At 42.5% G+C, this 26,960-nt stretch overlaps 1 protein-coding gene across 1 annotated transcript; it reads left to right on the top strand.

The window, feature by feature from the left end:
• The first annotated feature begins 393 nt into the window (after positions 1 to 393).
• Positions 394 to 26,903, top strand: UGP2 (UDP-glucose pyrophosphorylase 2). Its single transcript, XM_063328359.1, has 10 exons — positions 394 to 762; positions 6,354 to 6,481; positions 7,033 to 7,140; positions 19,831 to 20,016; positions 21,463 to 21,596; positions 22,238 to 22,535; positions 23,636 to 23,833; positions 24,030 to 24,272; positions 24,706 to 24,810; positions 25,782 to 26,903. The coding sequence occupies exons 1-10, from the start codon at positions 744 to 746 to the stop codon at positions 25,887 to 25,889; spliced, it is 1,527 nt and encodes a 508-aa protein (XP_063184429.1). The 5' UTR covers positions 394 to 743; the 3' UTR covers positions 25,890 to 26,903.
• The last annotated feature ends 57 nt before the right edge of the window (positions 26,904 to 26,960 follow it).

Below are 26,960 nucleotides of genomic sequence, written 5' to 3' on the forward strand. Positions count from 1 at the left end.
CTCCATCCATCCGGGCGGCCTGAGGGGGCGGCGGCGGCGGGGAGGGCCCTTACGGCTCCTCAGGCCCCTCACGGCAGCTCCCGGCCCCTCGTGGCTCCTCAGGGCCGCTCATGGCTTCTCAGGGCAGCTTATGGCCGTTCTCGGCCCCTCATGGCTCCTCAGGGCCGCTCACGGACCCTCATGGCCCCTCACGGCCGCTCGTGACCCCTCACGGCCTTCCCGCTGCCTGAGGGAGAGCCGGAACCGCCCTCAGGCCTAGCGGCGGCGGCGGCCCAGCCCGTCCCGGCCTGTCCCGTCCGGGATCGGGGAGGAGCCGTGTGGGGAGAGCCCCGGGGAGGCGGACGGCCCAGCCCGGCGGGGAAGGGAGGGTCGGGGAGAGAGGGAGGGAGGGAGGGAGGGAGGTGGGTCGGGGGTGGTGAAACCCGGGGCGCGGCGGGTCCGCCTCTTTTCCATTGATGAAATTTAAATTCCTCGGGGTTTTGCCTCCCGCCCGCCGGCCCGGGAGGGACTGACTGCTCGGCGGAGGGGCCAGCGCGGCGGGCGGGCTGCGCCCAGCGGGGCCGGGGCCGCTGTCTCTCTGTCTGTCTCTGTCTCTCTCCCTGCCTCCATCCCTCCCTCCCCGCCGCTCGGCGGCAGCCTGCCCTCCCTCCCGGCCCTTCCCTCCCGGCCCTGGGGTAAAACCAGCCAAAACAAGTCAGCCTGTGTTTATAAGAGCAAAGTATTTATTTTATTAAAGAGCGAAAATGGCATCTTTTGCGAAAGGTAAGCTGACGCGCTTTTGTGATTTTTATTTTTTTTTTGACTCTTCAGCTGTGTATGCATAGATCTCTGCTTTTTTTTTTTTTTTTCTCCCTTCTCTCCTTTCCAGCAGCCCGGTAGCCTTAAGGCTTCCTCTAAGTGCTGTTATTTGGCAGTGGGGCCTTCGCTGGTCCTGCTCTTACCTGGGTGGATGCGCGGCTCTCCGGTGCCCGGTGGCACCGGGCGGTTGTAGTGGCAGAGCTCCTACCCACGGCTGGTGCACAGGCAGGATCCGGAGTACGCGGGGGGGAATCTTGCAAGTGCAAATCTCCACCACTTTCGCTAAGAGGTCTGTTAAAGTTGGGGGAGAAGAAGCACCGAGGTCGAGCGTCTACACTTTTATTTTTCCAGAGGCTTGAGTGTATTTTGGCGTTTTCTGATCCCCATAGGCTACAGCGCTCTCCTTTACTCTCCACATGTGTGAGCGTGTGTGTGTACGTGGTCTGAGTTTCAGATCCCTTTATTGCAAAAGAGGGAACCAGCCCACAAGAGGTCATTTCGGGAAGAAAAATTACTTTGGTGCATTGCTGTGGGAGTTTTCTTTCCCTCCTTTCTGATATTCCTAATGGTGCAAGTGTGCTTTCTGTAGTGAAATCTGTGCCTGTAGGTTTCCTCAGTATAAATCCACACAGGCCTGTCAAAAACAGTGCCTGTAGAAAGAATATGAGTAGGTCTTTTGCAACACGAACGTGGATGTTGCAGGAAAGTGAGGGTCTTCGTGGGCTTTAGGAAATCGCTGTCGCTCATCCAGGACTGTGCAACACTTGCTGTGTGAACGCATCAACTGACTGCAAATGTCCTGTGGCACCTGGGCAAAATGCAGAGCGCTGAAGGTGTGTGTGGGGGGGGAATATTACGGCCATGCTGCTCAACTGTCCGCTCTGAAAGTTATCAAAAATAAGCCCCTTCTTGTTGTGAAATGCATTACGAAAATATGTTCTGAATTGTTCTTTTTAATTGGAATTGGCTTATCTCAGCCTACTGCTGAAGGTAGCCATCTTGCAGGCAAGTGATATTTTTTATGAAACTGAAAGGTGGAGAAACCCATGCAAAGATCATAACCAGTTTTTAAAATATTACCAAGGATTTGACAATCCTAAAAGCTTTTTTTAAAAAAGTGTATCTGCTGTGTAAGTACTCTTTTATCAAGTCAGTAGTACTAAAACATGTTGCTAATGTCAAGTGATATTTTTAGCGTGAGGATCAGCTGCTAGACTGAGAAATCCAGCTGTGTCTGACTCTAACACCTAAACTCTTGGTGCGTGCAGCTGGCAAGAATGGTGTCCTAGGTTGGAAACTTCTGAGTTAGCTCAGGCTAATGTGCTCATCCGTTAAGGAGAGAGAGAGAGTGTATAGGTTTCACTTCACGTATGCTTCAGTCCAACATAGGTTGACAAATTTTGCCTGTAGAAGTAGGAAAAGAAAAATAAAGGCTGCGTGGGTATGTTCAGTTCTAAAAATCAAATGAAGTAATATTTATTAGCATTGCGCATTATAGTGTAGGTATTTAAAGAGATTTTTATCCTTGTCAGGGATAAAAATTGCCTTGAACTTTCAGCAGAGTTGGTGGAAGTTAAGGCATTCACTCTGTATCCTCAGCACAGAGTTCAAAGATAGAGCATTTAAAGTTCAGCTGCGTGTTTTAACTTACTGGTCACCCTTCTTGGGTTTTATGAAAGCAGTCAGGCTCCAAGGAGACCTGAATAATTTTCTGCTGTAAGTCTGTCTTGTATGTTACTTGGGTTGCAAAAGTAATTACAATTCTTAACCCTCAGCCCAAAAGTTTCCCAGCTTTTTCATGAGAGGGGACTTCTTGCTTGACTTGTCCCACAACTCCCTCCTGTGCTGGGTCCTCATATACTGACTACTAAGGCACTGAAGTTCTCTTCTGGGTGAATTGATGAACAAAACTAATCAATCTGAATGCATTCTCTGCTTTTAATGTAGAATAAGAGGGAGGGATGGCAGAAAGGAAATACGTGCAAACCCCTCAGTAATGGGTCACTGCTATTCTGTTCTTGTGCTGTTTTCCTGAGGACATCTGTCCCTTATTTGGTTTCCGATAGTGTAAGAAGACCTCCTTTTCATTAGCTTGATCTGATTTACTGTATTTTATTCTTTCATATGTCAGTTATAAAGTTATGTATCATAAACCTGCAAATAGTCTGCCATATGCTGTAGCTCATGCTGTGAGGGCAGGGGGCAGGTTAGCAGTGAGAGCAGAGCACAAAAGCATGCTAGAAATAACAGTGGGGGCAGGAAGGCTTGAGTGAAACTCTCCACGTGTCAGACACTGCCATAAACTTGATTAAAGACCTCTCTGTTCTCTATTAATTGAAGAAGCACTTTCTACTGAAGACATTCAAATAAGATATCCTGGGTGGTCATTTTTGCAAAGACCAGTGTTTTCCTGGAGCCTCAACTATTTAGTCATGCTCTGTGCTAATTTCCTGCGTGGGCTGGTCCCCCAAGACTCTCTCACTACCGTATCCCACCCTTTTCTTCTTTCAGATGAGTGTTCAAGCGTACTGATCCCATAAAAGTGGGCTTAAGCTGAAATCTGAGGCACTGGTTGTGAAATAGCTTGGAAGAGGCATTTCTTTTTAAAAATAATTTGTGAGTTTATGGCCGCATGTACCCTTAGAAATCTTTTCCTGCAATTATCCTGACACCCCTGCCTCCCGTCTGAATTTTAGAGGTGCAGTAATGACTTTTCATTATAGCCTTAGGAAATTTTACTTGCCTGTAGGAAATAATTGCTTTCAGATATGCAGTTGCACTGGCCTTTCTACATCCTTGTTGCTGCTAGGGCAAAAAGGGAAATAAACCTTCACCCGGGCTGTTAAATTTAACAGTAGCTCATGTTAAAGGACTGCAGTTGTCTTTCTGCTAGCGGTAGACTGTGGTGTATAAATACCAGATTCTTCCCCAAAATTGAGGGGCAGCAGCACAGGAACAACTGGCGCTGAGTTCATTTATGTTTGGAGGGGATGCACTGATGCTGTTGTTGTGGTCTTACTTTGGGGAGCCTTTAGAGAGTGCCATAGATCCCCATCCAGTCCAAATCCTAGTGGGCATCTCTTCAGATAAATGCTTAAAAGCCTCTGCCTTGCAATGGCATGTTAAAAGCAGAAAAGCTTTGAGTCGCTATTTCTCTTGGCTGCTTAGTTACAGTATTCAAATTCTTACGTATGCAAAGTAGATACTTTTCCTGCACCAGGCAAACACATGTTTTTATGGACTCCAGCCATGTCCTTCCTCTCTCATTCCCCAAAATGATAATAATAATAATAGTACTAATAGCACTAATAATGCTCTCCCCAAGCAACCGTGCCCTGGCATGTTGAATCTGGATGAGAGCAAGTTGTTAAATGGTCAGTGTAAAGCCTGAATATTCTCTGTTGCCAATGCAGGTGCAGCCGTCAGCACCGGTAGCTTTGATGGTCTGGGTTTTGGGGGTAGATGGCTCATCTAGCTGCCTGATCTGCAAGCCTGGCATGTGGTTGGAAAAAAACCACCCAGGTTTACTGTGCTCCTCTTCGAGGACATTGGTGATCAAGTGCATTTAGCATTTGCTCATTAAGTTGTGGAGAATTTATAGTATAATAAAAAACCCCAACAAACTAGGACATTATCACTCATTTACTTTTATGATGGCTTTTTCTTTTGATTTTTTTGTGATGTTACTTAATCTCTAAATGCTTTTATCTGGTAGATATGAGTCTTTTGGCTTAATAGGAGTGAACAAGATTTTGCTACTTACATGGCAGCCTGGAAAGGTTGCTAGCTGGCTCTGTCTTATCTGGCCTAAACGTGCTTAACAGCACGAATGACAGTCTCTGTTGAATACTTGATATTTGCAGAGTTTCTTCTGAGATGCGTTGCATCATATTGGGAGGTTCACATGTTTTACAGGCTGATGAACTGTGAGAAATGGCCACTGTTGTTGCTGTAACTGAAGTCATGTATTACAGCATGTTGCAGAGGGAGGATTACAAACATCTGAAAGCATTTTCTAGCAGTTCTTTCCCTGGAAGTTTAAACAGGGTTTCAGTATGCATCAACCCAAAATGAGTGAATGAAAAGACAGTCCTTGTAGCAGTTCAGTGTGAAAGTATTAAGCTGGTGTAGAGCTTCTGGTTTTTCTGTAGGAGGAAGTGCTACCTAATGAAGAACTGTCTGTGTTTTTACGTGTTTGACCTGGAAAGATAGGCCTAACAGGCTTCAACTATTACCTGTTTTTACTACTAAATGAAGCATTTGATTAAAAAAAGAACCTATTGTTCATTGTACTGTTCATCTTGAGCTGGCGTTTCCCCTGTGTTGCACGACACACAGTATGTGCACTGCAGCACTTGTCTGTCTTTTTTTTTTTTTTTTTTTTTTTTTTTTTCTCCCCTACCTGCAAAACAGTGCAGTCAGGAAAATGGCTTCTGTGGGCTTCAAAGCAAGGATTAGATACTGTCACTGAGTCTGAGGCTGTGGAATACTTTGCTTAAAAGAATAAAATGAAATGAAAACTGTATTAAAATGAACTGCCCCTGGCTTTCTTACACATTCTCAATAGAACAGCCTTTCCTTTTAATGCTTGTGGTAAATAAGTAAACTTTAAACACAGGTCCATCTTCTAACAAATTTTCTGGCAGTATCACTCTGATCACTTGCAAAGTTCCCTGCCGTCCCTTTTTGCACTAGTATTCAGGGTGTTTCTAAAATCCAGCTATGTTTGGCAATATATCACTCTCTGTGTTACAGAGAAGTGACTACTCAAGGGATTTGGCAGAAATTAAATTAACTGATGTCTTTAGAGAACATACTCAGAATGTCTTTTGAGAACACGTTCACTTCAAATGCTCTGGTGGAAAATAAAGTCATCTCCCTATCCTTTCTGTGATGTGGACTTCACTATATAGAGCATTTGTGTATTTACTCTTTTTCACTTTTATAGAGCTTATCATGTTCAAAATGAAAACAAATGCTGAAGTGATAGACGGACTAATTTTCTAGGTTGCTTAGTAACTGAAATGCATGCCGTATTGTGAAAATACTCACAAGATAAAGTAAGGGAATATTTACTGGAACAAAATGAAGATCGTGTGAAAGTGCACTGTATAAATAATTAAAGCATATGTTTTTATTTGCTTGTGTGAACAGAAGCATAACCTTGATCACAATGTTCTACATAAAAGGGGTTTTTTTAAGTGAAAAACTTTTTCACACTCGTACTTGCTAACGTATGTTGATGCAGTAGGATGTGAATTCTTTGGCTGTCTGGCAAAAAGGTGTACTGTGGATTTTCAGGCATCTCTTGAGATGGATCGTTGGCCTTTTGAGACTTTTGAGTTTTGAGAGAAGGGTCTTTTTTCTGTGGCCCCAGTTTAAGGTCTCTTCTCCAAGCTACTAAGAACAAAAACTTTAGATTCCTGGGGTGCTAGCATGGTAATAAAATGAGACTAGATTATATGAGTTTATTAATTTTTAAAAGAAAATTGAAGGCTGTTTGTAGTCTAAATAAGCTATTTTTCTTTTAACTCATGTTTTTATTTTTATTAAAGATTTCAGCAAAGCAATGTCTCAAGCTGGCAGTTCACAGTTTCAGGAAGTCATTCGACAAGAGCTGGAGTATTCCATGAAAGTAGAACTTGATAAGATACTTGCGACTGCACCTTCAAATGAGCTAGAGGTAAGGAGCATGATGTGGACGCAACTCAAAGCATGAGAAATTAGATGCAGGAAATTGAAGCAAATTTTATAGAGGGAGACAAATCACAGAATACCATGATCCTTATTTTTAAGACGTTCGCTAATCCTATGTGGAAGACTAGCTTGGATACAATGTCAGTAGGAGACTTTCAGTTCCATATAAATTGGGTGACAGAGTTGTTATTAAGTGTTTAATCATCTTTAGTTATTAAAGGTTCTATGTAATCTTTAATGGATTACAGAAAGGGTGGGTAAAGCTGTAATCCTAAAGATTGGACCAAATTCTAACGGTTATGATTTTGACTGAAGACTTGTCTTTTAGGTATCCAAGTTGGTTTTGTACCTTGAATTTTAGTGAAAAAGAGCTTTTGATACCTTTTAGAATTTTAGTTAAATTTTAGCATGTCTCTACTTCAGTGCTGGTAAAATTACTCTTGTGAATAGATTGTATGTCAAGTTTGTAGAAACGCTTCCGTGATTGAATAGGTATGCATTAAATACCACATTAACTAATGCATTTCTTCTCTATAGCACACTAAAAACGATCTGGAAGGATTTAAGAAGCTATTTCATAGATTCCTACAAGAAAAGGGACCATCTGTGGACTGGGGGAAGATTCAGAGGCCTCCAGAAGATTCTGTAAGTTGCAACGAAGTGGCAGTCTGTAAGGAACATAAAACTGATAATTGCTACTTGTAGCAAATGATGGAGTGGTCCATAGAATGGATACAACTGCTGTAGTACTGGTGTGTAAAATCACGTAGGACGCCATTTTGGGTTCTAACTGAAAAATAATTATTTATTGACATATGTTGTATGTGTTCCGAAACATCAGATCCTGCTTAACATATGTGTCAAGTTGTTTGGTGTTATTTTGTTAGCTGCTCTTTGAGCAGGTGAACAGAATGGGACAGATGCCATCTTATCATTTGGTACCTTCTCTGGAGTAAATGTTAACTTGTGGTAGAGGGGAAGTAGGCAGGATTCTTCTTGTTCCCCTTTCCCTCCTGCCCGTGAAAGAAGGTTGTGTGTCTCAGATGGGACTGTTTCCAGCAATCCAGTGTGCTAAATAATTTGAAAGGGACATATGGCAAGTGGGATGGGTTATATAGCTCACTTAACAACTTCTGTAATCTACAGCAGCTCAGTAAAAGCAAGGAATCTGAAACAAGTAGTTGACTGTGGGGGTTTTTTGAGTGTAATTTTCTAATGTCAGCTATGTTGTTATAACTTACAACTTGCCATTGAGCTGCTGCTGAAAAAGCACTAAATATTTTTTTCATCACTGTTCAGTATTGAAATAAACACTTCCTATTAAACCTAACCTAATTTTATTGATTCATCTGTGGCTCTAGGCTGTCTTTTGACTCTTGCGTAACTAATGGTGTAGTCATGCTATGAATTCTTGCTTTTCCCAGCATAGTGATCTTGGCGTGTTGCAGGACTTCTGTGTCCTCACACATTTGTGGTTTCTCTTAGCCTCTCTGTGGTGATTCAATCGAGGCTCTGTTTCCAACTGAAAGGCAGGCTGTCCTGTTACTTCCAGAACAGATGCAGTGCCGCTCTCTAAAGCGTTGAAGAATGATGCTGGTTTAGAGCAAGTCTAGGGTTTTTCCAAGGTGGAGTGTTTTCTTTTAACTTCAAAAGCATGTGATGTCTCTCTCCTCTGTACTGTAACACTGAATGAAGTGTTGCTTTGGGGAGAAAAATCCACCTTCACTAAAGAGGCCAAGGTGAGAAATGGGAGTTGTAGATACCATGACTTAGAAGGAAAGCTGAAGAAAAGGGGGTTGCTTTTAGTCTAGAGGGGGTGAGACTCTGGGGAGTCATAAGTCTTTTAAATATGTAAAAAGGTAGTTGCAACAATGAAAGGAATAAACTTCTCTGGGAGGCCTGGGATTAAATGACAGCAATTTGATGCCAGTGAATGGGCTGCTTTGTGGTGTGGGAGAGCTACTGTCTATTTTAAAGTTTTGCACACCTTCAGCAGAAAAACTTTCAAGTTCTGTAAGGGATTGAAAATTACTGGGTAGGACATTGGGAGCAAATGTCAAACAGGAGGGTTATGATAAGACACTGAAATAGACTGATGGAGATTCTCAGGCAGGGCAAGCTTTTTCAAAATAAAAAAAAAAAGTAAGACAAAGGTCTAACTTAAGGTCACAGAGGGCTGAAGGCAGGACAAGATTAGAAAGAGTATCTCTCTTCTTCCTTATGGCCTGCACTAGCTCATTCTCATGTGTGTCCCTTAGCTGTGTAGCAACTTTTGACCAAAAAGGGAAAAAAACCAAACCCAAACCAGGGAGACTTTTGCAAAATTGTGTAATTTTGGCTCAGGAGAGATGCATGCGTGATGTTGAAGGAAATTTTGCTTCCTAGCGTGAACTCCAAATCAAATAATCATACTTTATAAATGTCACAGAAGAAATCTAGGGGAGAATACCCACAAAAAAATGTCCTTCCATCCCTCCTTCACTTCATAATAATTCTCTCTTGCCTTAGGATACCTTGGATAAGATGAATTGGAGACTTCCTGACCTGACAGGAGGAGGGTTGAGAGCGCTCAAAAACTGAGAGCAAATTTACCTTTCTTAAGTATTTTTTTATTTTTTTGCTGACCAGAAGAGTTCCATTTTTCTGTCAACCTCAAACCCTGCTTGTATTAGCCTGCCTCCACCACCTTTTTAATATGTCAGTCATGTAGGGGACATACTGTGGAAAGTTAAAAGTGTCTTATGGTAAATGTTTTTCAGGTGACCTGCAGTGTAACTCTCCCAAATTATTCTTTGCTGGGGGGGGTATAAGTTGTGGAATTAATAGATAAAAATTGACTTATTCAAGACCAGAATTCCAGAATTATCAGTGTAACTAGCATAGGTAAGAACAGTAGGAGCCTTTAGAAAGGGGATAAAGAATGATAATTTTAGGAGAACTTCAGAATAAAGACTGCAGTACTGAGTTCTTTGGGACAGGTATCCACCTGTGAATATATGCAGATTTTCTGAGTGCTTTTGTTCAGCTCTAGTTGAGGTTTTTTTTCTTTTCCTAGCTATAAAAATTCAGTGTCCTCTCCTCCTGTTAGAATAGCACAGAGGACGGTACACACAAGACTCGTTTGGAAAGTTGGTTGGAAATGGCTGGTAATCTTGGAAGTGATTTATAATTGCCTGTCCGGACAACCTTGTTTTAGTAGGTGGAGGGGGGGGCTTAGCTGCTTTTGAGAATCTTGCACTACGAGTATCATGGCCTAGAAAGCAACTACCTACTCTCCCCAGTGTGGGTTTATTTGTCTGTGATTGTTTTGTAGAATTGGTTTGCTGCATGGTCAGTCCAAAGCACTGAGAATTCTGGCATGTGTAATTTTCAGCTGATACTTGGCAGAGCTCAAAGTATGTGTTTATATATGTGCATGCGTATATGTATGTGTATATATAGGTACAGACATACACATGTGTGTGTATATATTACAAAACCAAAAGCACTCAAAAAATGTGCCAAAGTTGGTTTGGTTTCTCTTTTTTAACATCTTAAAAAAAGTTCATTAATAGTTTATTGGATTTATAGGCTTTGTCTTTTAATTTTCTATTTTACATAAGGTACTTCTGAGTTTCAGGTTAAGTGGGAAAGGCATTTCAGGATTTTGCTCAATGCCATGCGACTGTGCTATGCAGGAGCAGAATTTGTGATCAGACTTCCATAGGTCATTTAATGTGTTGTCCATTGTACTTGTTCTTTGAATATAGTTTTCTGTTCTTTCCTGAAGCATCTACTGACAAGTAAAGGCTCCTGTCAGTAAATTGAAACAGACATGATTGTTTTGTAATATTTCTCCGTTTTTCTCTGCAATGGGAGATTTCATCCCTGACCTCCATGTTTTCAGTGTAACAACTAATACCTATGGGCAAGCAAATTGTAAGCTCCAGACAACAATAACAGAAGATTGAACCCATTTCACACAGTATTGGTAAACCTCTGACTTGTTTTTTCCTTCCAGATGCTTTGCTTCCATATGTCTAAAAGCTTACAGTGATCGCTGGCATAGTTAGGACCCATTACTGTTACAATCTTGAGGGAAGAAAGTACACTTAGTCAGAGTGCTGGTTAACACGGAGACGAGGTAAAGAATGCGGACATGGCAAGTGTAATTTAATCCTGTTGATGTAGGTTGCAGTGATCTGCTTGTTTGAGTTGGAAGCAATCACAAAGTCCTGCTGGGAGGCCTTCGAGGGAACTGCAGTTATCAAGTTAACCTCAGAATAGCGATGCAAAAACTCATCTAGGATGTAAAGAGAGTATCCGAAGCAATGTGAGTGTGAAGGGAGCTTGTCTATTAGAGGCTTTGTTTCCCCAGCGGTCAGATTCTTGTCTGCAGCTCAAGTTGTCATTTCAATGAACTATATCGTGAAGGAAAAGAAAGAATGTCATGCTCTTACTCACAAACAAAATATCCTTCCTAATCTTCAACTCTGGAAACAGGTTTTAAGGGTTCACTTGGTGCTGTTTCTAAGTACCCTTGGTGCTGAGTAAATATTTCCTTGTTGTTCTGTAAGTACATATTGACTAATATGGGTGTATTCCTTTCCAGTCTACCCATGGTGAGGGCCCTGATGCTCATTTTGTCTGTCTCTGGCAAACTCTTCCAAACCTCCTTGCAGTAGGAGTATGCTTCTGAAATCTGTTAGTCAAACTCCTAACGTTGCCTCATGCAAACTGTTCTGAAAATCACTTCTGTGACATTGTCTGCAAAACCAAAAGAAGCTGGATGTGTCATCTTAGAAGAACGTCAAACCACAGTTTTGAGACATCTCAAATGAGTAACACTGTAGTCATGCATCTGTAATTCATGCCCGTTTTTGTTCCTGAAGTATTTCCCCATCAGCACTTACTTGTCAAGTCCACTGCTCCAAACCCTTAGAGCAAGAATTGATTTTTGTTACTGTGGAGCACTGCTTATGCTCGTAGGTGATGAGGTAGTTCTGTATATTAGTGCCTACTCGTGACTGGAACTGCTACATGGCAGCACTGGCATCCAGCAGTCCTGATGTTGCAAGGATCCTGCTTGAATTTGAGTTCTTGACATTTGTTATTCTCTGAATTAAAGACCCTTCAAAATCCAGGGCTTCACTGCCAAGTTGTCATTTCCGATGCCTGTGCCAAAAGAAACTGAAATATTTAGCGAGGTTGAGTTATAAATTTTGTGTTGCAGCTGAGGCAACATCCAATGAACTAAATCCTTGATGGAGGGCCTGGATGGAACCGTTAACTTCATCAGGATTTTACTGGGAGCTTTCTGCATAAGCTAGTTTCAGGCATGATAGCGAAGACTTGAAAGGGTAGTTGGCACTTTAGCAAAAGCAAATGATTTTGAGGCAGTCTGGCCCTGTACTGAGTTGCAGACTTTCTTCTTTTTGGAGAGCTACATTTTGAGTGATGTAAGAAGAAAGTAGTGAGACTTGAATGGTGAAATAAATTTTTTGGCTTTTCAGACAGTGCCTGAACGTTGTGGGTGTGACTTGTATCCCACCCAGCTAAAGCTCAACCCTAAATGTTTTAAGTCCATATGGGAGTGGTATTGACCTTAAAGTGGGGGGGAAGTGATGGCAGGGAGTAAGGCTGTAATCACATTTCTCTCTCTAACTGTGCCCAGCACCAAGTGTAAATTGCTCTAGGTCCTGTTAGTAGTGAATCGTTTGTTAAACTTTCTGATGTACCTTCAGTACATTAAAATTGATGTTTACCATCTCTTTGTTAATGAGAAGAACAGTTGCTTTTAAACATGTCTGCCTAGCCTGAACAATCTCTGTTGTTGGTAAAACACAGTGAAATTCTGCTTTTTTGCAAACTTTTGTTCCTGAAAAGTTCTAGGAACTTTGGAAAGAAGTTCCTGCATGTGTCCTCTCTGAAATGGCAGCACTGTGTGGGCTTTTTTGGGATCAATCTTACATTGACAGCGTGTAGCTACCTTGACCCTTGAGTAAGCAATTTCAGTATTGACCTTTGGGAGGTATGAGCATCATAAGGATCAGTGTAGTTTCAGAGTACAACAAAGTGCTTGGTAGTTTGGGCAACAGCCTCTTTAAATAAGAACTGAGAGAGTGTGTGCATGTGTGTTAATTCTTCTCAGTGTGCACTTGGAATGGGATATCTGCCATCGGTTCCTACATTCGTGAGCCCTTGTGCTCTATCAGCTGTCCCTGCCTTTCTGATAAATCCATGCTGGTAACCTTCAGGATCTTTTACCTTCTAGAGTTTGTTCAGATGCATCCTGCAACGGTGAAGTGCTGTATCCGTGTCCTGCCTCTCTCATGTATTCTGCGTGTTTCCTTTTGAAAATACATCAGAATAAACGAACTGTGGATAGAATGCAGTAACTATGAACAGATGGTATTCCTGAACGGATATGCATTTGGAATAAGAGAGGGATTACACTAGATCAAAAAGCTCCAGTTCTGTTTGATTTTTGCATATTAACATTCTGCAAACCTGCCCATATCAAAGATCCATGCGTAGTATCTACAAGATTGCTAAAGGATTTTCTTGTACGTAGTAGTCTTTTTAATGGAAAGGAAGGGTAAAAAGAAGGAAAGGAATGCATGAGAAGCAAAGGACTTTGAGTTCTCCTGCATGAAAATCGTTTTACCTCAAGCTTATAGAATGTGCCTCTGTTATTCTTCTCTAGCATGGCCATAGCCATTGTAAGGTCTAAATTCTCTTTGTGAGAGCTTGGCATGACTGGTGAAAATGGTGCGGTTTCCATTTGGAACTGGAATAATGCAAATCTTTGTATCCTTCCTCTCTCCGTCCTCCCCCAGTTTCCACTTAGCAATAAATCTCAAATGAAGAAAGTTCCGTCCTGTTAAAGGATCCTTTGACTTGTCCTGTCCTCTGGATCTGCAATAAGTAGATGACCAGATCTGATGTGCAAACCTGTTGCTACAGCTCAGCTTGAAACTGTGGTTTTGATCCAGGTGTTACTGCCCTCCATGACCTTCAGATTCTTTCCCTTACAGCTACTTAATTCTTAATAGCCTCAGAAAACATTCATAGCAATCGGTGTGCGTGGCAGCATACTACCAATGCAGCAACCCCCCTGCTCTGGACTGCCGGAGGCAGTGATCTGTGGGAACAGATGAAGTTGTCTTATTTGCCATGTGGTCCTGTTAGGGAATGCTGAAGACTTCACACAGAAAGAGGCACCTAACATCAGAAGGACATGGACCTGCTGGAGAGGGTCCAGAAGAGGCCACAAAGATGCTCAGGGGGCTGGAGCACCTCTGCTGTGAGGACAGGCTGAGAGAGTTGGGGTTGTGCAGCCTGGAGAAGAGAAGGCTCCAGGGAGACCTTGGAGCCCCTTCCAGTATCTAAAGGGCCTACAGGCCTAAAGGGCCTCCACTCTTGATCAGGGAGTGGAGTGATAGGATGAGGGGTAATGGTATTCAACTGAAAGAGGGGAGATTTAGATTAGATATGAGGAAGAAATTGTTTACTGTGAGGGCGGTGAGACACTGGCCCAGGTTGCCCAGAGAAGCTGTGGCTGCCCATCCCTGGAGGTGTTCAAGGCCAGGGCTTTGAGCAACCTGGTCTGGTGGGAGGTGTCCCTGCCCACGGCAGGGGGGTGGAACTAGATGATTTTTAAGGTCCCTTTCAACCCAAATCATTCTGTGATTCTATCAGAGCAGTGGATGCTGGTTTAATAGATAACTTTCTGATAGATGCAGATGGTGCTGCTGCCCTGGCTTTGGTATGTGTTTCAGTCATGCTGGTGTGCTGTGTTGCATGAACAGAGACATCTGGGCATGCTAAGGCATCGCAGATACAAGACCAGTCTAGCGTGTGCCCCTTTTTGGTTGCAAAACTGCTTGCTGATAACTAATTGCTAGAGCTGTTGTTGCTGCTGTCTTTGTGTAGTGTTTTGCTTAGGTCAGTTGCTTCTGTTTCATGGAGGGCATGCCGTGCAGGAACTTTGGGTTTATTGGTGACAAGCTCCATAAACCTCCAGTGTTTAGTTATATTTTCAGGTCAGCTGTGGCTGATTTGCAGTCCCTTGAGGCACGGTTACATGAGTGATAAAGTTTCTATTTGTGTGTTGGGAAGGGTACAATACAAGCTTCCCTTTGATCAGACTTCATAACCTGGCCTCTTTGTCCAACTAAAGAAAGGTACTGTATGTATAATCTGTTTTCCACTTCCTCATACCCAAAGCAGCAGACTTTTATAGTCCTTATTTACTGTCATCTCTTAGTATTTTTGAGAGAGCCTTCTCTAGTTCAAAGAGCATGCTTGTGTGTGTGTGTGAACACAGCACATGCATATATGGTAAGCCCTGTACATGTACGTTCTGTTTGTTCTGTTTGTTTTGTTTGTTTGTGGTGGTTGGTTTTTTTCCCCTAAATATTAGTATCCTAGTTCTCTGCATCTTACTTCCTGGAAGAAACGAGCTACTCAGCTAAGTTATAAATAAAACAACTCTGCAGACTTGAAAGCTTTCTCTGTCTTAATTTAGCTGAATAACTCTGTTGCCAGTCATAAGTTTCCTGATGAAGGGCTCTAGTGTTCCTCTGTAACATAAAGCGCTTGTGCGGGCGATCTGAAATGGTCCTTTTCGGGATCGGTAGATGTGAGTATTTAGGAAATGGCTTCGACATGATGTTTATCTAGGTTGCTATGGCTGCCCCAACTTAGTAACCTTCTCATCCTGGTATTCTTTCAACAGTTGTTTATGCATGTGGTAGAATTATGTTGGAAACCAGGATAGATGCAAGTGACAAGTATTAGTAACTTAGTAACCTTTGGATGTTGTGAACACAGCTCAGGGCCATACACTTGCAGAGGAGGAAGAACAGTATTTGAGAATGCTTAGAGAAATGTAGACTCTTTCCATGGCTAAAGGGAGAACCGCTGGGAGGGATATTTCCCTCAGATCTCACAGGTGGACAGGTCCAGGTTCTCACCTCATGGCTAGTCTTCATTATTAAGCTGCTGTTGTTGACCTGCCTTTTCCAGTTGTCCACCTCCCACCACTTCTGCTGTGGTGGAAGGAAGAGTACAAGCCCTGTAGAAACAGCGCAGCCGTTGTGAGGTTGGGCCTGCTTCTGTTCCCTCTTCACCTCTTAGGGAGCAGGAAACATCAAGGCTGGTGTGTTGTGCATCTTTGATGCGGAGAACATGCAACTTCAAAAACAAGAAAATCGACAGCTACTGGTTTGTTTCGAGGTGTTTTACATCTTCCCTGAGTAAAATAACAAGTGCAAAGTCTGAGTACAGTTAAATGTTTTTAAAACATATTGTGGGTTGTGTAGACTTTATGAATTAATCTTCTGCATTAAAAGAGGCACAACAACAGATTGCTGCCTAAACAACTAAACAAACTTATTTTGCAGATCTCCTAGGATGCTGAGCTACTAACTTTACAGGCATAAACCCAAATAAAAAAAAAATGTTAAGAGACTTACCTCAGGGAGACCTAAGGGCAGATGCTGCTGGAGAAGCTCATGGTGAGGAACTGGTGCCTGCATCAGACCTGGGTGTAGGGACGGATCCCACCACAGCCCTGCTGGGAGCTGCTGCCAGGCTCTTCCCTTCCAGGAAGGCCAGGCATTTTTGGGTTGCACCATGATGGGGCTCATCGTACCTGAACTGCTCTGGAGCCACGTTTAGCTGCTCCCAGTTTTGCTTATCCTGGGTTACGCGTTTTTTAAACCTTTGCTGAAGTAGGACTGTGGAGATGCTTACAAAATGCTGCTGTTAAATTTAAAATGCAGAGAGGAATGTTTTGATCAGGTATACTGGTTTTGCAGTTGTGTTACTGCGCGTTGCTGTGATCTTCTGTGAATTCTCATGCCCAAGCCTGGTAGTGGAGTTTTGTACTGGAAAACTGACAGTTTGCTTGGTGTTTTATTTCCTGTTATTTCAGGTCTGATTTAGGGTCTTTTGCCCCTTTGTCCTGTGACTCCATTCATTTCTAGCTGTCACCTAATCTTCTACCTTTTTCTCTCTTATCAACCTCAACTGTCTCTTTCCTTACTTATTTCAACCTTCTGTCATCTTTGGATGATGCGGTTGAGCAGAATTCATAATCTGGAGGCTGCGCCAGGGTTTGGGGTCTAAAAGAGAGAGTGGGAAAAGGCTGCAGTTGGTCAGAGATCATAACCAGCAAACCTGGGCGAGGGCACGGAGAGAAAAAAGCAAGGCAAAAATGGACAAATATTTCCCTTCTGCTCACAATATTTCATACCCTGCCTGTGTTTCTTGGAGTAATATGTGGCACCATCCTGTTATCTCTAGGCATTGTGTGACTAATTGTGAAGATGTGTTTGCAATTAGAACAGTTGTTTAATTTCTTGATACTGCTAGATAAAGAACCTTTTTGCCTAAAATGAATGCTGTCACACCCTCACATGAGAAAGCTGGAATTGGGGACACTTTACCTTATTGCTTTCTTAGCAAAGTGGTCCAACGAGGATACCTTTCAGTAACATATTTGGTCTGTAATAGCTATTTGCATAAATTATTCATAACAAGTTGTGAAGTTATCAGTTAAGACACATGTTTAACGCTGTCAGCCGTTCTGATGAAGGCATCTTGGAGAGCTGTTTTTAAGCAGCTGGTTAACAAGGATGGAGCCTGTTTTTAATTCTCAGTTCAAGGTAGCAGAAATCCAGAGCAATCCTTTTGATTTAGTATACCTTTTTACGTGGGTTACTCGAGTCATGCATTATCGTGTTATGTGTTGTGTTTTATTTCATAATCTTACAACACAAACTTAAAACCGAGACATGGTCTATCAAACTGCTGGGACCCCCCTGAAACCTTGTTTGAAAACTCTTAGATGTGTGGATCGAATTGTGGTGACGTAGCTGAATTTCTAGGGATCAAAGTTCTGGTTGTCCGAAGGTTAGTGTTCAAGTTAAAGCCTTGGCTGGCAGAATTTCCACTCCCTTGTCCTTTATTGATCCATGGAGATTTTACTGACAAATCTGTGTGCTTATCAATGACTAAAATGGCTTGTTGTTTCTATGGCTTGCATTCTCTGCAGATTAAATGGGAAATAGCATGCCAACATCACCTGCTTTGTTTAATCAGTTAATTTCTTTCTGTAAGGAGAACTTATTATTAGCAGACGACCGCAGCAGCGACTGTGTTACTGCTTGCTGCCTAAGCCATGATAACTCCATGTTTACCTTCTAGCCTGCTAAAAGAGTGAAATAAAAACTGCTTAACTACCATGTCTGCAGCTGTGACTTAGCTGGAAAGCGGTAGCTTAAATACAAAAGATTTTCCTTTTCATTCTTACAAGCTAAAATGTATCTATCTTTAATGCGGCAATAACTTTACACTTAGGAAAGTCTGTCAGCTCCTAGGGCTCTTTACCTGCAAATGCTGTCTCAGGGTTTTTTGGCACAGGGAACTTCTACTGCTTTTGAAAGCTCGAGAAGGACAGTTAAGTCTGAACTTACTCGCTAGGTAGGAATGCAAGAACTTGGTTAAGAGCATGTAGATGGAAACATTTCTAGCTTTAATGCGTTGGTTAAATCTTAGTATAGAGTCACAAGGAGGTCTGGATGTTACCTCTCTCCTGGGATCAGTATAGTCTGGGGATACCTGTACTCCCAGTACCTGCTAGAAACAAGAACTGGCGTTATTGCAGAATGTAGCTTTAAAAAATTGCATTAAAAAAAGTAATTCCTAGGCTTGCTCATCAAACCTCATCATTTTAGTTGCATATCTTTGTTTTGATGGGTACGTATCACAAAACTATTGAAATCTGCCTTGTTCCCCAGTAACACTGCCCACTGAGCCAAAAATTAAGTCACAACATTGACATATATTTTTAATGTTAAACAGCTAGAGTGTTTCAACAAGGAATCTGGTGCTATTCTTGTATTTAATGTTTTCATATTAGTTAAAAATATTGTAGTGAGAACGCGGGGCTTTCAAGTTAAGTTAATAACTTTTTTAGAGTCCATATCTTATGCATTGGGAAATTTTTCTAAGTGGAATGAGTTGAAGCAGTTGCATCGCGATGTTCCTCCTGGGCCAGTTTCCACTGTTTGAGAGTTTAGTTAGTCATTATGCAGTAACCCATGGAGTGATCTTACCTTTAAATATATACCATAAGCTTTCCAGATCCCACGTAAGGCGGAATTTCCGTAATGTGAGGGATCTGCTCTAATCTGCTGCCTGTGGCATGCTGGAATTGTGCAAACTCTCCTCTCTACCCCGACACGTCTGAGTAAGAAATATGACTCTTGTTCCGGTACAATGTGAATTTCCATTTGAACCCCAGCCCGACTTGCTCAAAGCAAACACAGTTCTGAAAACTACTCTGTATGTATTTGTTTTTGGAAATCAGCTGAGGAATCTTACGCACCCCTTATCAGAACTGAAATGATTTCCTTGCTGCTCGAAGACGCACAGCACTGAAACACCAAGTCTTTTCTTCACAAGAAAATCTGTAGAAGGGCAGGCTAAAGAATAATTGTTTTGATTTTGCTTCAGTGATTTTGGCACGATACTTATCCTTGCGTTGTTACCTTTGTTTCTTTGATTTAGGTGCTTTGGATTAAGAGGCGAGCAATGCCTAGTGCAAGGCACGCTGTCATTACAAGCCCGATTTTGCTCTCCATCCCTAGCCCCAAATGTGGCCCATACTCTGTTTTTAAACCTGCAGAATATAGCTGCCAGCAAGGTAGAAGACTTTCTGTGAAAGTGTAATGTGAGCTGAACGAACCCTTCCTGAAAATAGCAGGATAAGAACTAGGATCTCTCTTCCACTTTGTGTCACGCTATTGGGAGAGATGAATTATTATATCGGACTAGTAAGTGAAATAAAAATTGGTTTAGACTGAATCAAAGAACCAACCTTTTCCCAAGAATGTTGCCTCTGACAACCCCAAAGCCAAGTATCAGAAAAAAATCTGTTAGGTGGCTCACAAGGAGACCTGCTCTCCTTCTGCAGGACACAAGGAGGGTTGCAGGAAGTGGCATAACTGGCCTGACTTCTTCCTCACCCCTCTTCACCATTGAGTCAGTTCCTCCTACCTGGAAGAGCAGGCAGAGACGTCCGTTCATCTGGAGGAAGCTGATTGTGACTGGTGTCACAAAGCCTATAGAACTTCTCGAGAAAAGAGGTTGTTGTAATAACAAATCAGGTTATTTGTATCGTAAGAAATCAGATTATTGTTGAGTCATTTTGCACATGTTCTTTAGTGTCATAAATCGCAAGTGTGGGTATTATTGACAAATTTTAAATTTTGAATGTTTTTAGGAGAAAGCAATTTCGTTCCAAATGTCTGACTGTGGGTTTTGTTTGTTTGTTTGTTTTTACAGATCCAGCCCTATGAGAAGATAAAGGCCAGAGGACTGCCTGATAACATTGCTTCTGTCTTGAACAAGCTGGTGGTGGTGAAACTCAATGGCGGCTTGGGCACAAGCATGGGTTGTAAAGGCCCAAAAAGTCTTATTGGGGTGCGGAATGAGAACACCTTCTTGGATCTGACAGTTCAGCAGATCGAGGTAACTTTTGATGGGCTTTTCTGTCTATGTTGGAGGAAGGAAGACACACTGAGCTTCCCCTGTATGGCCCTGTAAGAAAGACCGCAGGGGAGACTTGCCAAAAGGAAGAGGAGAGGGGAAATGAGGGCTGGGCACACTGCTAGTGGAAAGAATAGGCATGAAAGGAACGGAGCGATCGGCGATTGAACTCTGTCTGCTCCACTCGTGTTAGCACAAGTGTAATTCAGCCTCTGCACGCCGAGCTGGACAGTAACGATCGTGTCCAGAAACACAAGCAATCAAATTGTAGAGCTGGCCTGGCACAGCTAACTCCTGGGCTTGTTTCCGACTCCTCCAGGTGCAAGTTTTAAGTTTAGCTTTTTAAAAGCTTTTTTTAATGTGCTTTAGAACAAACCTCTTCACAGCAGTTTCAAGTTCCTTGCTGAATTAAAACGCTCATGCTGGAAGTGATTGCCGGCATTTTGCTCTGAAGAAAGTAAAGTAAAAGAAAATAACAGCTGCCAGTGTTGAGAGAGAACGTTTCAGCTTATGTTTCTAATGCAGAATATTCCTCTTACGGCAGATAATTAAGGTGACCGTTAGAGTAGGAAATTGGGTGTGCCTGTTTCATAGCTTCTGGAGCTCCGACAATTTTTGCCTCTGTGGTGTTTGGAGCAACTCTCCTGTCTATGTGAGACAGTTCTATAGCAGACTCACATTTATATCCAGCTAATGCAGTCCTAATCCTGTGGTGGTAGGGGCGCTTTCTCAAAAGGGTCATTGTGGGAGTCTCTGAGGCCGGAGGTTAATGATCCCAAACACTCCCCGGCAGATGAGGGCAATCTGATACACAAAGCTTAAAACTCAATGAAGTATCTTTTTTTTCTGTACACTCTTATTTTTGGTGGAACACTGTCATGTTTTCTGATTTTTGCCTTTGCTGTGCATATGGAAATGCTTTTGTATATTTCAGTTCCGTTCTATAGATTCCCAAGTAATTAACATGGTGACGCCTCACTCATTCTGTACTCTTGAGACTATTGTCCATCTCACAGCCTGACAAGGGGGCTCAAAAGTGCTTCCTCTGCAGAGAAGGTTTTGAGACTTCACCCTGACAGACTTTAATAATTTGAGGGAAAACAAGCCTTTTGTAATCAACAGTAGCGTAAAATTTAAAATAATCATTTTGTGGTATTGTGCTTTTCAAATTTTAAATCTCGATGCAGATTTAAAAACAAGGATTAATTCTACGTTAATTAATGTGGCCCTTATCTTTACTACTTACAAGGATTTGTTTTCCTTTACTTCACTTATTATTCTTCCTGTCAGCATAAGCGCATCTCTCTCTTACCTCATGCATTTATTATTTCCAGTCTGTTTTATCTAATTTCTTTCTTCCAAAATCTTAGGTGTCAGGAGTTAGAGCTAATAACACACGCTGAATTTACCATTTCTTTCCCATCGCAGCATTTAAACAAATCCTACAACACTGATGTTCCTCTTGTTCTCATGAATTCCTTCAACACTGATGATGACACTAAGAAAATCTTGCAGAAGTACAGTCACAGCCGTGTGAAGATATATACTTTTAATCAAAGCAGGTATCAAAAAAAACGTCTCCACTTGGGGTGAAGGGAAAAACTAGCCTGCATTTCTCCACGTTCCAATTGGTTTGAGATGCTGAGGTGGCAATAGTGTCTTCTGTACTGATGTTCAGTCTCTTATTTTGGGCATCCTTGAAAGACTGAAACATAAGGGTGTTAAGCAGAGTCAAAGGCAATGTATTAACATTAGGGAGAGGGGTGTGGGGGACACACAGTTTCTAAGCGATGTCTGAATAATGGTGTGCTGGATGCCGGCCACTTGATTCCTGAATTTGCTTTTGGGGTACCTGGGCTCTGGAGGGAGGCAGACCATTCCTTACCAAGAGCAAGCTCGGAAGTGGCTGATGGTGTCAGAGCTGTGCTTGGCATGCTCTGAACCCACGTGTCTGAGGAAAGCTGTTTTACGGCACAGTCTGAGAACTGTGGCTTTAAATCCTTGAATGAGAGATTGCAGCCTGTCGTTTCTCCGTGATAGCTCAGTATTTGGATGGGTCTTTCAATTCACTACACTGATCTAGAGAGCAGAGCTTCAAAAGCTGTATGAAAAAGCCCATCTAGTTGCACCTTTACTGTTTTTTGTTTTTCTTTATGCTAGTCTGACATTGATGAGAACTTAACAAAACCCATTGCTTTCCCAGGTATCCTAGAATTAACAAGGAAACTCTGCTGCCCATAGCCAAGGATGTATCTTACTCAGGAGAGAATACGGAGTGCTGGTATCCCCCAGGCCATGGAGATATCTACGCCAGTTTCTATAACTCTGGTCTGCTGGACAACCTTATCGCAGAGGGGAAGGAATATATTTTTGTATCCAATATAGATAACTTGGGTGCCACTGTGGACCTTTACATTCTTAACCATCTTATGAATCCACCCAATGGGAAACGCTGTGAATTTGTCATGGAAGTCACAAACAAAACCAGGGCGGATGTGAAGGTAAAGGGAGATAGTTGTTGAAGTCTGTTTGAATGCCTGGCGTGTTGGTGAAAATCTCAGCCTCTTGTCTCTTCTCCATGCACGGCTCCAGACATACGTTAAGTTGTCTTACAGCTATTTCGGGCACCATTTAACACATCAGCTGTGATGTAATTTGAGATGCACAAAATCAGCAAGTTTATGAAGTTCTAATTCATGGAACAAACTGGATCTAGGTTCTGGGCAGCAGCAGACAAGGACAGCCTGAACTCAACCGATTACTGAAAACAAAAGCCACTTCTGCAGGGTGCAAGTCACAACGTCCGTACCTTCTCCAAACTGTCACTCAGGCAGGGGAGAAGTTTGGGGGTGGTAAGAGGAGAGCACTGAGGGGTGGGATACAGCAGTTGTGTCTCTACTGATGGCAAACTGGCAAAGGTACTTTACCCAGCTGTCAAGGTGTGCGCTGCACAACTCCGCCTGGCCTGGCTGCCAGTCTGCTCCTGCCCTAACCCCTTGACTTGGTACAAAGTCCAAGTTTGATGAATTGTCAGATGTTTATGGCACCGATCAAATATTTCTCGCCTGCGGTAATTTGTCATGTAACTGGACTTTGCCTCTATTCTTTTAAACATGAGGATGGGGAGGAAACGTGGTTTTTTCTCTGTATTCATTAGGTATTAAGAAAGCTCTGTATTTGGATGGGTTCTCTAGAAAACCACAGAAATGCACTGTAAGAATACAGTCCAGGTTACTGAAGTACCGCTTGTTTCTCCAGTAAGTGCCACAGATACAGAACTATTAGATTTAATTTAGGTTTTGCTCTGTAATCTAGCAAAGTAATGCTGAAGCTGATTTTTGACAACAGCAGCAGTCACAAAAGATTCTCAACAACTTTCATTAAAAGAATTAACTGTCTTGGAATGCTGAAACATGATCGTTTGAACGGTTCTGACTGTACTTTAAAGATACTCGTAACCTGGTAGGTGAACACAAGCAACATGTTTTCACTGAGGTTCAACTTTAAATGCCAACAAAACTGTGCGTCTGTTTGGGGTGAGGGGAAGGTTTCTCTGAGGTCTCATGAACAGGACTTAAAACTTCTTCTTTGACCCCCACAGGGTGGCACGCTCACGCAATATGAAAACAAGCTGAGGCTGGTGGAGATAGCTCAGGTCCCAAAAGCACACGTGGATGAATTCAAGTCTGTGTCAAAATTCAAAATATTCAATACCAATAATTTGTGGATTGCTCTGTCTGCGATTAAAAGGCTGCAAGAGAAAAACGCTATTGACATGGAGATCATTGTTAACCCAAAGGTAATCAATCAGCTAGGAAGATTTTAGAGAAAACGAACTCAAAAGGACTGGTTCGTTTCTAGGTAACTTAAACAGGGAGTGCTGCCTTCAAAAAGGAGCCAGTCTGTGCGTAAACACAGAGCTCGGACTTAAGACTCCTCTCTAGTTGTGAGTGTTGTTCTCTGCAGGTTGTATTTATGTGAGTTTTCTCTTCCAGACTCTGGATGGAGGCTTGAACATTATCCAGCTGGAGACTGCAGTAGGTGCTGCTATTAAGAGTTTTGAGAACTCTCTGGGAATAAACGTACCTCGTAGCCGTTTTCTGCCTGTTAAGACCACGTCGGATCTCTTGCTTGTGATGTCTAATTTGTACAGCCTTAATGCTGGGTCTCTAACAATGAGCGAGAAGCGTGAATTTCCAACAGTGCCTCTTGTCAAACTGGGAAGTTCTTTCACAAAGGTAAACTCCTATAATTGTACTTTAGTTTTATATCTTTGAATAAAAATACAGTCCATAGCAATAAATAAGTTAAAAGTGACGTTTACTTTATCTACCTCCGTGCATCTGGGCCCTCCCTTTTGCTCTTTGTAAAGAACTGTTAGGCTGTTAAATACAAACTAGTTAACACGCGTGTGCATCGTGTGCTGCTGTGGGTGCCCCTTTACCCCACCAGCTGAGAAGGCAAATTGGGGTGCGCGTGCTCTCTAGAGCTCACAGTTATCACTGACAGAAATGACAATGCTCCCTTGTTCTCAAAGTAGCAACTTTTCCATTTGTCAGGTGTAGCTACCAGAAAGGCCCCTAAAAGGAGTTTTCAAGAAGCTCCTACCCTTGTCTTAATCCACAAATAGATTTTTTTTAAACTTTCCCTATTCTTTCCTCTCTCCGAAAGGTTCAAGATTACCTGCGGAGGTTTGAAAGTATTCCAGATATGCTGGAGCTGGATCATCTCACGGTTTCAGGTGATGTTACATTTGGGAAGAATGTTTCATTAAAGGTGAGTGTGTAATGGGGATGCTCGTGACTGATCTCTGCTCCTTGGTAACTGAGCCTGCCTAAAAGTCAGTGCCTTCACGCACAGTCTATGGAAGCACTCGCTCCTGGGAATTAACGGCCCAAGGATTGCAGAGGCCGAGACTGACCCTTACGAAGGAGTGCAAGGTGTTACGGCTATAGCTGCTTCTCTGCGTTAGTCCCACTGAGGGTTGGCATTTGTCTTCAAACCTTGACACCACCACAGACTTCATGACTCTGTGTTCAGAACGCTGCTTACATCTTTAGCTCGGCAAGGCACCCACCACCTTGCCTCCCAGGCTGGCTTTACAGCCACAGGCCCCTTCTCATCAGTTTGGGGTTCTTGATTTGTTAGTAAATGTTGAAGCGGAGCAAGTTAGTTTCTCTCTCAAGTGCTTCCTTAGGACCTGGCCAGTCCTAGCAGAACATTGTCATGGTCCTCTAACAGTCTAGAGCAGTTTAGCTGCTGACACGGGTGTGTGCAAGGTAGGGCTGCAAAAACCAGCCCTTGAACCAGCTTATGCTGTTGTGAACATGCACACAAACACGCGTGCATGCAGACACACGTCTCCCTTCCCAGCTCTTGCGGTGTATTTGCCTTGTAGCTGTAATGGCGAGCTGTGCCCTGACATACTGATGTGGGTAACATTTTTCCACCTAAAAGCAAGCAGACATGATACGAGTGCTTACAGCAAGCGTCTTCAAAGAAGGCATCAGCTTTCTTGTGAGCTGATAGTATCTAGTATGCTGGTAATGACAGGGTTTCCAGTAGTGCTTGTTTAAAACCTTTCTTGTGTGCGTGAAAAATCTATGCAGAAACAACAACAACTCAATGCATTCAGGACGTATCTGGCTGTGTTACAGCTGACACCTAGCTCATCCTCCAGCCAGCACTGCTCTCGCTCGGTCCAAGTCAAAGTTTCTAAACGCTTGTTTTCTTTTCTGTAAATCCAGGGAACAGTTATCATCATTGCAAATCACGGGGACAGAATTGACATCCCAGCTGGAGCGCTACTAGAGAACAAAATCGTATCTGGCAATCTGCGCATCCTGGACCACTGAGTCAGTGACAGGGCACGGTCAGTTCTGTAGACTGCTGTGCTAAACCAGCCTTGTAATGGAAGAACCTTTTAAGCATTAGAATTATAAGTACACAGAGGGCCTATGCTTTGTCATCTTCACAGTACCCTGCAGTATTAATTTAAAATTAATTTCTCTTGCTTATCTTTTTAAGCAGACACACATAACGCAATGGATGTGCGTAAGTAATGCTTCAGTCCTTAAAGAGATTCTGTAACTCAGTTAATATAACCTTGAAGTGCAATACTGTTTGTCTTGAGGTAAGATGGACAGATCTTCTTTGACAAGAAGTTAAGAGGCTTGCCTCTAACATTTAGTAGTTTTGAATTGCTTGTAACTGCAGAAATAAAGCTGTGAAGCAATACATGTGGGACAACACGGTTAGCTACTCACGTGGCTTTTAATGAAGTGTAAGTGGCAGGCACAGTTGAAAACCAAAAGTTTCACTACTGCTAAACGGGCTGTTAAAACCCCTGTATTCCATGTGCTCACAACTCTCCCCAGCTCTAGCCCTCTCCATCCCCCACGGCCTGCAGGCGGGATGTCCCCATCCCAACTGTACGTCAAGGTGCTGGGGTAAGGCTCTCAATACCTCCACTTCTGTATTGTGAGAGTGGGAACCGGTGCTGTTCCAAACTCGCCCAAAGAATCTAATACTTGAGAAAAATGCCTCAGTATCCACGTGTGGTGTTTGCTTTTTCACATCCCATTTAAGACTGGATCTCTCGTTAATATCTTAATCCTTGATCTGCCCTCTTTTTTTTTTTTTCAATAAATGGATCATGTTGACTACACACATGTTCATATTGTCACAGCCATGTATGTTAATTTATCTTCTCTCGAGTCATTTCTAAATTTGTACAGGAACGGAAATCCCTGTCCCGATCACTATTGATTTCTTAATGTTTCTCTTGTATTTACATGCAGACAACTTTATTTTATAAGCTTAGTATAACACTGGTATGTATCATTAAAGAAGTTGGTCTTTAAAAACAACTGTGATTTTATAGCTTTATTTTGACTGACAATGAATGACATCTGTTATGCTAACAG

This window comes from Chroicocephalus ridibundus, chromosome 3 (assembly GCF_963924245.1).
Source record: "Chroicocephalus ridibundus chromosome 3, bChrRid1.1, whole genome shotgun sequence".
In the NCBI taxonomy this organism is placed as follows: domain Eukaryota; kingdom Metazoa; phylum Chordata; class Aves; order Charadriiformes; family Laridae; genus Chroicocephalus; species Chroicocephalus ridibundus.